The sequence below is a fragment of the Phaethon aethereus genome (genome assembly GCF_964289735.1).
Source record: "Phaethon aethereus genome assembly, chromosome: 14".
In the NCBI taxonomy this organism is placed as follows: Eukaryota; Metazoa; Chordata; class Aves; order Phaethontiformes; family Phaethontidae; genus Phaethon; species Phaethon aethereus.
Genome location: NC_138590.1, coordinates 1,602,462 through 1,613,779, shown reverse-complemented (window position 1 = coordinate 1,613,779; position 11,318 = coordinate 1,602,462). Strand labels below are relative to the sequence as shown.

The following is an 11,318-nucleotide window of genomic DNA, read 5'->3' as shown; positions in this document are numbered from 1 at the left end:
GCGTTCTTCACACTGAGGGTGGATTCTGCGGTTGGGGATTGAAGACCCTGGTAGAGCACCATCTTGGTGGCCTGGGACATCAGCTGAAGTGCGGAGATGGCAGTTCAGTCCCTGTTGGGAGTCGTCTGTCTGTCTCTAACCCAGCAAGGTCTTATTTATCTCTACACAACAGACGTACAGCAGTAGGATTGTCCCCAGTCATGGGACTTCACTGCCCAGTGACTGGGGTACTGGGTCGGGTGGGCCGTGAACTTAACTCTCCCATGGCCTGGAGGAATGACCTGACTCCTGAACTATTTGTGGTATCTCATTTCTTTTGGAACCATCTTGAAAGACTCTGTTTTCATTCTGATGCAGGCTAGTGACTGATTTTTTGGAAGGTGAATGCCTTTTTGTGCAATAAAATTGTTATTCCCAGCTAACCTTTGCAACCCTGCAGGCAACCTGGCTCTTCCATGAGCCCACCCGAAAGCAACAGCTTCCTTCTAGCATACCACAGGGCCTGGCTGTGGTCAGCTCTGGTGGGCATGAAAACCCCCCAGCCCACAGGCATGTCCCACCGTCACTGCTGGGGGCCGGGACGTGCTCCTGCAGCTGCAGGTTGTGCTTCCCCGCTCCCCCTCATCCTTCCCCTGCCTGGGGGTGTGCGCCGGGGGTGCCTGCACCCCCTTTCTTCCGGCACTGTGGTCGTTTGCATGAAGCCAAACCAATGCTGTACCCAGAGATTATTTTTAGTCAAGTTAACATGCTGTGTTCTGCTTTTCCTTGTGACGGGGATCTTCCCCTTTCCTCTGCACATCTCTGCGTGCCGAGCCTGGATGGGCAGGGACATGGGAGGGGTGCTGCAGCCAGCCCCTCTCCCGCTTGGGTCATCGGGGGTCCCTACTCAGACAGCGTCGATGTTGCGGGCAGCTCTGGCTCTTGACTACCCTTCCCTCTCGACGGTCCTGGCCTGGGGCATGGGACCACCAGAAATCTCATTTTTGGGTCATCTCTCCAGCTCCAGGCTCTACGCCTGAGGCCGTCTCCCACAGCAGGAGACCAGGACTCACCTCCAGCCAGCTACCAGCTGCAGGCGCCTGCCCTTTCCCGAGTCTCGGCACAGCCTCTCCTTACTGCCGAAGCCGTCGGTCCCCGCCGGTCACGGGGTCTCCGTCCACCCCCCCTCCGGCGCCGTGCACCGCAGCCCTCGCAGGAGGCAGCCCCGGGCAGGCGGGCGAGCGCGTCGCACACCTTGCGTGCAGGAGGCTCGTGCGCGTGGCTCGTGCGTGTCCCACACAGGGGAGCCGTCAGGCGGTTAATTAGACCCAGCGCTGTGCTCCCGCTGAAGTCTATTAGCGGGGTTTTAGCCGACTGCTCCCTGTTTGGGATAACTGATGTGAGCAGGGTCGGGGGGAGGGAGGCAGCAGGAAGCCCCAGAAAGGAGGATTCGTGCTCTGGCTGGTGCAGGGGAGTGAAATCACAGGCTGTTCCTCGCCGGGGTTTCTCAGCGGCAAAGTGTCTTATCCCTCTCCTTCCCTCCCGCTCTCCGAGTGATGTCCCAGGCGAAGCAGGAAGCAGCTGTGGCCTGGATTACCTGGTCCAATTCAGCGCCCTGACAAAGCCCAGCTCCTTTGCAGCCCTCAGGGAGGAGGAAGGAAGCAGCACAATAGCCGAGGGCCAGAGGAAGGGTCCGCGCAGGAAGACACCCCTCCCTCCTTCCTATCCCTCGCCTTGCGTCTCGGGATGCCCTCGGAGCAGCCCCTTCCCTTGGACGCCGGCCGCGCCGAAGGAGAGGGATGTGCCTCGGCGTGGGGCTGTGAACTGCCTTGTTGCTCATTTCCCCGCGCTCCCGATGCCTGCAGGAAGCAAGCTCTCCGAGCGCGGGTTAGCGGCTCAGCCTCGAGGCACCCCAAGCAGATGCCGTTCCACAAGCCGTCGAAGGCTGGGGAGCTGATCCTGCAGGGAGGAACGTGTTGCAGTGGGTCGGGAGCAGACGCGGGCAGCCAGTGCTGCCGGTGCCCCGCACGGGGCTGCGTGCGCCGCGGGAGGGTGCTGAGCAGACCGTGACAGCCGCCCCGTCTGCCCCGCTCGGCCCGCGAAGGCTGACCGAGGAGGAAGCACAAGGCACCATGAGGTGCTCCAGCACTGCGGGACGTGTGTCCCCCCTGCAGCCAGGCTGCTGGTCTCCCCCAGAGACCCTGCCTGCAGCCTGGCAGACCGCACCCCGACCACGGCCGTGGATGGCACTGCAGACCCCGCCTGCCAGCGGTGGTCCCATCCCAGGTGGCCTCTTTCAGGTGCTCTTCTCCATCTCACCCTCCCTGCGTTTCTCCCGCTCCTCCCTCGCTGCTCTGCAGGGCTCCCCCTCTGCTGCTGAACTGCCTCCGGGGGCCTCTCGCTTTGCCAAGAGTATTACTTTTCAAATTTTCTCTCAAACGACGGCAAGCCCTCCCGAGAAAATGCAGCACTCCAGGTAAGGAGCTCGTTCACCTCCACGCAGGTTTCCTCATGCAAGCTCTGCCCTGCCTTCCCCTCAGCCCCCGCGGTGCTGCAGAGGGGAAAACTCGGGCGCTGCGCTCGCCTGCCTAGCTCCCAATAAAGAGTATCAAACGGGAATGAAATAGAAAAGCCACCTGGGGAAAAATAAAAGCTCCCGACGCATTGCTAGGAGGGCTGAGGTGGGAACGCTGCCTGCCTGGACGTGACGAGGAAGGAACGGGGAGGTTGGGGATTCACCCGCCCCGCGTCCGCACAAGCACGCAGCGGGGAGCGATGAATCAGGAGCTGCTCTCCCGCACATCCAGGCCCCTGCCCTGGCCTGCCCCTGCCTCGGGACACAGATGCAGGCTGTGGTGGAGCCGCGCTGCTGCCTATGGGAATCTCCAGCTGCTTCCCGAAGCGTGGTCGGGTAAATGGCACCGTGGGAATTTAGAGCAGGAACCTGAGGACAAGCTCAGCCCGGCTCTCAAAGGCTTGGCTTTCCTGGGATCGTCGCTGGAGGACTCAGAGGACGTGTCATGATCCACTATAGAAAGCGAGCGTCTATTTGTGGGATTTGTCCATACGTTCAGCCCCGTCACGTTCATTTTCCCCTGGGGCGTTTCTGGCACGACTGTTGTTTCCTCTTCCGAGCCAGAGCAGAGGACGGGCGGGGGGCACGTGCGGAGCATCCCAGCTACCCAGCCTTGCCTCTGCCCTGCGGCCTTCGCTGGGGGACGGCAGCGGTGCCAGCTGGCCTTCCAGAGCCATCACGCCCTGCTGGGGTTTATAATCTGGGGTGCAGAAGGTTTACATCCATTTCTTCCTGCAGCATCAGTACAAAAGCACCCTAAACCAGAGCCTGCAGGACAGGCTCTTGCAATGAGGCATCCTACACTACGGGCTATTCACCATCACCGCAGCAGAGGACGCGTCCATCCTGGGACATCCGCCCCTACTCTCAACCTCCTCCACCCCCGTGCCACCCCCAGCCTCTTCCCAAACCATCGCCCTACCCCCCCGCCACCGCCTCCCCTCTCTTTGCTCCTGGACGGACCAGCTGCTTCTCCTTCTCTCTCCCAGAACAGCCCCCACACCAGTTGCCTGCCCTGACATCCGAGAGTTCTTTAATGTATGTTTTGCTGCTTGTAAACTCAATTTGGCGGCTGGAAACGGGGAGGAAACCACGTGAGCAGCAGCCTCCGCCCGGACCTCTGGCAAGCGTTCAGCCCCTTCCCTGCTGCTCGAGGGACCTCGGCTGCGAGCAAGGCAGCCGGCTCCTTGGAGCACCTCTGCCCTGCGAGAGTTAACGCCGGTTGCGGAGTCCCCGTTCCCCCGATGGCATTTCCTATTAGCCGGCCCGGGCAGCACTGCCGCAGAGTGGGTCCCCTCCGGCCACCCCACGCCTGGCACCCCGTCACCCCGCTCCCCCACGGCGCCCAGGGCTTGGGGGTGGAAGCGGGGCGAGGACCAAGAGCGCCGCTTTTCCCAGACCAGCGGCACAGAACTCACAGGCGGATTAATTTAGCATGAACGAAACGCTATCGCAACACAAACGCCCTGCAGCTATAGGGACCAGGCACTTCTCAGGCTCCCGGTTTTGCGGGGTGTTTTTGCCAGCAAGAACGTTCGTCAGAGCAGAGCTGCCGCCGGCTTGGGGTGCCGCTGTGCCAAGGGGCACGCGGGTCAGCGGGAGAGCTGGGGCTGCTTGGGCGGCACGGGGGCTGAGGGAGGCAGAGGGTCACTCAGGGAGCCTGGGAGAGGGTCCGCAGGCGGTCCCTGGTGAGAGCAGAGCGCGGAAATGAGAGGCAGGCAGGCAAGCGATGCTGCCAATAGCTATTACCGCATCTCGCAGCGCTAAGGCAGGGCGGAGGGCGATGCAATCCCAAGCGGATCTGGCCTGATTCAGTCTGAATACAGCAGGAGGAGCAGGGCACAGGCTCTGCCCCAGGGTACGTGCCACAGTTTCACCCTGCCACTGGGCATACTGGGTTGTTGCTGGGTGGCTGTAGAGCTGCAATATTCACTCTCTTCTATAAAACAGTCAGCTCACAAAACCGTTCAGCGCAGCCTTCGCACACGGTGCAAGCAAAGGATACGACAGCCAAGTAAATCGCAGCGCTAAACAACGGCGCAGGGCTTCCAAAGTGGCGTCCACGCGGGCTCACACCAGCGCTGAGACGGCCGGCACCAGTCTGGAAACGGGGCCAAGCCGGTGCGCTGAACTACGGCTTTCTGAGATGAGCTGACTGAGGACAGGCGAACCGTAAGCAGCTATGAAGGTTCACTGAAGGTCCAGGCAGATGAGTAAGACCAATTTTCCAGTGCACGGCCAGAACGCAGCTGTCAGGAAGGAGACCCAGGGATCAACGTGGAGGGTGCTCTCAAAATATCACCCTAGGAGGGGGCAAAACAGCAGCTCGGAAGCGAGGGATTGTTAGGAAAGGAGTCGAGAACGTCAGTCTCCTTCAGCAGACCTGGAGCCGCAGGTGCTTTCCTGCCCTCCCCCTGCGTCCCGCAGAGGTGGGACCTGCGAAGGCTTCATCCCCGGCAAAGGCACTGAAGGAGCCTAAACTGACCACGGGGAGGGAGGACACCAGAGGGGACGAGCGTGAGAAAGGAACCAGTAACGGCTATGGAGAGCGCTGGACGGGCAGCAGCCCGAGCATACCAATTTATCTGGCACGTAATTAAAACCTGGAACTTGTCGCCCTGGGAGGTGGCGGAGGCCAAAACCATAAACAGATCTGAAGAGAGATCAGGCAAAGCCTAACGAAGCCACTGAACATGATGACCCAGGTACAACTACCAGCTCCGAAAGCTCCTGAAACGCTGCTTGTGGGATGCTGGGGGAGGGCTGAGAGGAGAAGGACCTCTCTAAACCTCTGTTGTTTCTTACACCCTTTCCCCTTCGCGTCCTCCAGCGTCCGTCCGCAGGCTGACCGCCGGGCTGCATCAACCTTTGCCCTGAGTCGGCACGGCCACGCTATGCTCTCGTGATCTTTATGCTCTTTGTCCTCTGCCCTCACACCTGCTCCGCACGAGAGCATCTCTCCCGTGGGAGCTTCCCCCTTCAGCCTGGCGGCACGCGCTGCCTGCTCCGCGCGCTCGGTGCTGGCCGTCCGGAGCCGGGACTGCATCCGCCCCGGCACGACGAGCGATGCGCTTAAGCATCGCTGCTGTGGCAAAGGTGGTGCCACCAGCAACGGCACTGCGCAAGAGGCCGGGTCCCTCCTAGGCGTCCCGTTTGGTCACACACACGGCTACAGCCGTGAAGTTATCATCTCTCTCATTGAAAATGAGAATTCAAATCCACCTGAAAATGTGGGAAGAGTTGAAAACTGCTGGGGTTCCAGACCAGCCCGCAGGGGAGGGAGAGGGCTGTTTTCTGTGAGTGGAGTTAACCCCAGTACAATTTTGGGGGTTCCACCTTCAGGGAAGATAGCTGCAAGCCTCCCCAGGAGCTCTCTCCCAAAAGCCATACCGCGCAGGAGCTGGCAACCTTTCCAAAGTTATGGAGACAGATTAGTTTTTGCAAGACATGCATGAGAATGTATTTTTCTGACTCAAATTAGAGGTTAAACTCCCTGAAAGCTGGGAGATGGTGTCCCTCTTGGAGACAGTCAGCTGCTCCATGGCACCCTCCCGCAGCACAAGGCAGGTCCAAGCTGTGCACGGGGATGCTGCCTCTCACCGCTGTGCCAGGTCCTGGGCCAGTTCTGGTCATGCTACCTATCATTTTAAATCTTTGCTCTAAGACTCTGACCTCTCTGTAATCGCTGCTGCTCGTCTTTCCCATGCAACGTGTGAGTTCTCCACCTCATTCCCATTCAACCCTTCAAAGCCAGCTCCACTTTTAATTTATAAAGTGGCAAACGAAAGTTGTGTATTTTGCTTTGGGCTCTCATCACAGCCTTTGTTTTTCTGCCACTGTCGCGGATCCAGGTGATCTTTGTTGCTGGAAGCAGGTGCTGTAACTCCAGTGTCCTTTCCCTGGGTTTTCCATGTACGGGAGAGGCAGTTTTGTCTCCCATGCACATTACTTTCCACTGAAGCTGAATGTCACCAGATCATTTTCTGGCCCGGGCACTCAGTCCCACGACAACACTTGGCAGCTCCTCACAGTCAGATTTTGTTTGCCTGCCCAAATTAATTTTATACCGTCGGTGAGTTCTGCAGCCTCACTGCTCCCTGCCTTCCCAGACCATTTATGCCTGTACTGAGCAGCACAGCCCAGCTCCTCATCTGGCTTCATGGGCCACCTCCATCCCACCTGTGAAAATCACTGACTTTTCGTACCCTTTCTTTCCTATTTTTCAACCAGGAGAATTACCCATGAGAGAAATCTCCTTTTTGACCCATAACAAGTTAATTTCCCGATGAATCTCTGATGAGGGACATTGCCCAAAAGCATTTTGAAAATCCTAACAGATTATATTGACCAGATCACCCCTGTGCACATATTGATCCCTTCAGTGAACATTAATGGATTTCTGATGCATGATTTCCTTCCACAGAAAGTGAAGCAACTTTCTCCTATTATACCCTATTTATTCATTTGCCCAATAGCTCTGTTACGATTTCTACCTATTTGCTTGACACAGAATTCTGACCTACTGCTCCGCAAGACTCTACATCCCATTTAATACTTTAAAAAAAAAAAACACAAAAGCCCTAGTGTCACATTTGATATCTTGCCTTACTTTGCTACAGAGACCATTTTAAGCTATAGGTTATGGATTACAGTTAGTAGATGGGAAATGTAATTTTTTCTTTCCGTAGGATTTGTGGGTGAATCTCCTTGGTTCTGGCAATTAGTTCCTATTCATGCTGCCAATTTGTTCTAAATTGTCTCTTCTAATGGCACTTCCATTTGAATCAATTCCTTTGATTTTCTAATATCAACCTGGAGTGTTACCTGAGGCTAAGCCAGCCTTGGGGAACTGAGGAGTCCCGTTTTCTCCCTCTTTCCTCTTTCTCTTTAATTTCCTTCCTGACTCTCTAGCTGAGTTTCTCCCCCTCCTTTTTTCCCTGGGACTGGGTTTCTCTCCTGCCAGCCCCGGTATCTTCTCCAGATTTATAGCCTGACTGTGTTCTCAATTAGCATGTTCCTTCCAGCTTTTATGGCTTCCAAGTCACAACATTTTCAAGACTATGGCAACATCTTATAGACTGTACATGTAAAACAGGTATTAACTGCATCTATATCTTCCTAGACTCATAATTTCCACCTTCTGTTGAGCTCTCCCAAAGTCTACACAAGACTTGGAGGCAGACGTGACTTTAGACGGTGCTCTCTGAATTACCTTCCCTGGTATGTCTTGGTGAACAAAAGACCTTCCTGTCGTTCACCCGCTACCCTCGTGCCTCTTGTGTGACGGCACCGAGTTGGAAATAAATGAAGACACCCTTCCAACACCTTCCCTGCTGCTGGCCTCCTCCTCTGGCTCCTCAAGAGCTGCATAAGGCTGCAGAGCCCTGGTCAGATCTGCCCCTCTCCCCAGGAAAACCCTCACTGTTCTCCTCCAGGACAAGGCGAGTGTGGTGGGAAGCCAACTGGCGAGCTTTCGGGATACCCCCTCAATAAGAGCAGGATGGGGCGAGGAATCGATTTGTGGATGGAGGCAGAGCAGCTGCCTGCTGAGCTGGTGTGAAACGTCCCGGAGCAACGGATCGCTCTCCATGAGGGGCTCCGCACTGTGGGATCTGCAGGCTGCATGTGTGGGCATCCAGGAAACTCTTTCAAAATCTCCTGGCGGTGGACTGACTGCTGACTAGCAATGTGTCCGGGCGTGCTCCCCAGGCTGGACACCCTCAGCACCCTTAGCCGGGCTGCCAAGCTTCTGTGGAGAGAGGGAAGGAGGATTTAGAGGCGAAAAGCATCCATGTGGCTCTCCTGGCTCCCGCCATGAGGGAGTTTGATGCAGAACAGCATCAGCAGACACTGAACAGACACTTTGGATTTCCCCCCAGCCTTTGTCGGGGGTCTCTTCTAAATGGCCTGCCTGCTAAAGGCCGATTCACGAATGCAGCTTTTCTCCTGCTACATTGCCTTTTCTCTCATTGCCCAACTTTATTAGTTCATGAAATGAAGCTCAACATCCCTTAGGAAAAGGCTGTAAATCCCGCCTGGCCCCCTGACTTCCTCCACTGTAAACTGGGGTTGCATGACCTAGCAAGTGTGTGGCTTGATGGACCATTTCAAGACTAAAGAGGTAAATGCCTGGTAAGATAACGGAGAGTTGTTTGCTGTGGTAGAGAACGAGTTGCATGTCAAACTACATTCGCACCTGACGTGAGGCTGGAGCTTCTCTGAGGCACTGTTTTCCGCCCCAGACTTGCAACACAGGATTTGAAGACCTTGCTTTGCTGTCTGAGTGGAGACGCAGAGCAGCAGTAGCTTGGTCGAGCTCTCTGCAGTCCCTTCCTGACGGCCCGCATGAGGACAGATGCCTCAAGCAGTCCAGTGACCAAGAGACACGCATTCTCTCTACAACCTCAACTTAAACACAAACGCGACAAAATTCAGAAATCGTGCGCTATTGGGAAGGCAAAGCCACGTGCACACCACGGATTAATTCCGTGGTCATAAATAAAATTAGAAGGGCATTCATCTAACGTGGTCCACGGAAAGCATTAAGGGTGAGCAGCGGGCAGTGAGGATATTAGAGAAATGGCAGTGAAGCTTTCGGGAGGAGCACGATGCGCACCGTGGCAAGGTGGATGACAGAATCCCTAAGTTGAAGCTAGTGGCTTTTATTAAACCATTTGGACATCAGGAATGCAAGTGAATGTCTTTTGGTGTTAGTTCTGCTCCCAAGGCATTTGAAAGAATAATAGCACTGATCTTGGAGGGATTTCAAGAAGCTGAAATTAGAATGAATGCTGTTTTTAATTTGGACTAACGAGCTTAAAGAGCAAAATGAAAGACTCCCAGCAATTTTGCAGAGTCAAGACACTTAACGCTACGCTGTGGAACACCAGAATCTGATCTTTGCAAGCGTTTTCCACCTTATGTACAGAAAGCGCAAACAAGACCCAGTGTCGGATTCAGATTAAATGGTTAATTATTACTGCTATTGTTGAACTCTGACAGTGTAGCAAATCAGTGATGTATGAGAGAGGAATAAAGCCAGCCTTGCTCTGAACAGCCTGCAATGCAAGGGGGGATACAGAGAGCACCAGAGACTCACAGCATTGCAAGCATATTTATTAGTGTCGTCTCGCTTCTCCTGAGACTGACAGAAGATGGGAATCTTTAACATGGACTTGACCGGAGCGGGTTGATAGCCTGGGGGCCAAGCACTGGCTGAGTGTTAATAAAAATAAAAACAAAAACAAACAAGCAAAAAAAACCCCACACAAGAAAAGCCCAGATTTATTGGGACGGTCACCTGCTCAGCGAAACTCACTCCAGACCTGTCTGTGGTAGATAAACCCCGAGGGATTTGCCGGACAGTGACATAGTCTCGTTCTGAGCAGTCACGCTGGTATTAAGTCAAAATTAAAATACCTATTGCCTTGCAACAACCGACTTCAAGGTTTGTTTGGAGAGCATCTGGCCATATTAGCTTAAAAAAAAAATGTGCAATTACAATTGCGGCAAGGTCTCTGCAGTGAGGTGCAAAAAAGAAAATAAATGTTCCCAGCTGTGTCGGAGAGTCTGCCTATGCAAAAGCCCTTGCACCAGCTCCCTGTTCCTTGACAACCAGGTCTTTGCAGCTGCTGCACAAACTCCCCTCGCACAATGGGGAAAAAAAAAAAAAAAAAAGAGGTCTGTGATGACTTGGGGACAAGGCTTCCCACGGTGGGGACCTCCGACGGCTGAGCAGTAGTTACAAGATCCAGCTTCCACCGCAGGATCAGCTTCTCACGCGGACGGACGCCGTTGCGCGGCGGCTGAGCCGTTTCCTGCTGCCGTTACGCGGCACGCGCAGCGGCGGGGCACGGCGACACGCGGGCACGGTCCCTTCCAGGCAGCGAGGGCAGACCCGCGAGGCCACGTCCCTGAACTCAGCAAGCGCGAACGCCGGCAGGAAGCTGCCGGCTGTGTGAAACCGATCCGCGCGGCTAGCCAAGCTCCTCTGGAAGGAGCTTTTCCTCCTCTTCTCCTCCTGACGTCACACGCGTTGCCGTTCCTCTCCTTCTGCGGCCGCTCGCTCTTGATTTCGCATTAGCAAAATCCTGCTCCGACTCTCACGCGCACGTGCGAATCGCACGTGCAAATCACACGTGCAGGCAGGCGAGAGCGGCCGGTCGCTCCTCCGTCCTTCATGCTCCCTGACCACCACGAACTCCGCTTACGTGGTGCAACCGTCCATGAGCCTCCTTTTGTGGATCACCCCCTCGGGCGAAGGATCCATACTGTTCCAGCTGATGCTGTCCGGGGGAAAGTTTAATTGTTCTTTCCATAGAGCCGGAGCGAAGTTTGGCAGGAACATCCAACACTTTCAACCAGGCCTTGATAGTGCCTCTTACCACCTTCCAACAGAGGTTTCTAGTTTAACCCGTTGCAAAGAGAATCTTGTGCTTCATTACCACGAACCTCAGTGTTTCGGGCAGAAACCAACATGCAATGTGTTTTCCAGCTGCCAGGACAGCGGTGCTGGTGTGAGATGCACTTTCAGATGTTCGGGGGGAGCTCAGGGGACTCCCTCCCCACATCCAAAAGGCTGTGCTGGTCTAGGCACCTTGAGACACCACGTGTTGACCGGCCCGTACCTGGCCAGCTTGAGGACCGCTGCCTAGATCAGCAGGTGCCCTCGGCTGAGCTGCCCCCTCAGACCTTGTCCCTTGGTCCATCCGTTGCACCTAATGACTTGGTCATGATGCACTGATCCCAAAGAAGTCCCTGCCTT

At 55.5% G+C, this 11,318-nt stretch overlaps 1 protein-coding gene across 1 annotated transcript in view; it reads right to left on the bottom strand.

Moving 5' to 3' along the window:
* Positions 1–10,760: 10,760 nt before the first annotated feature.
* Positions 10,761–11,318, bottom strand: part of RELL2 (RELT like 2) — a gene marked incomplete at its 3' end in the record, with an annotated part of 11,377 nt that continues 10,819 nt past the window's right edge. The window contains exon 7 of the mRNA XM_082006375.1: positions 10,761–10,864. Coding sequence (XP_081862501.1) covers positions 10,761–10,864 — 104 coding nt within the window. The remainder of the gene's footprint in view (positions 10,865–11,318) is intronic.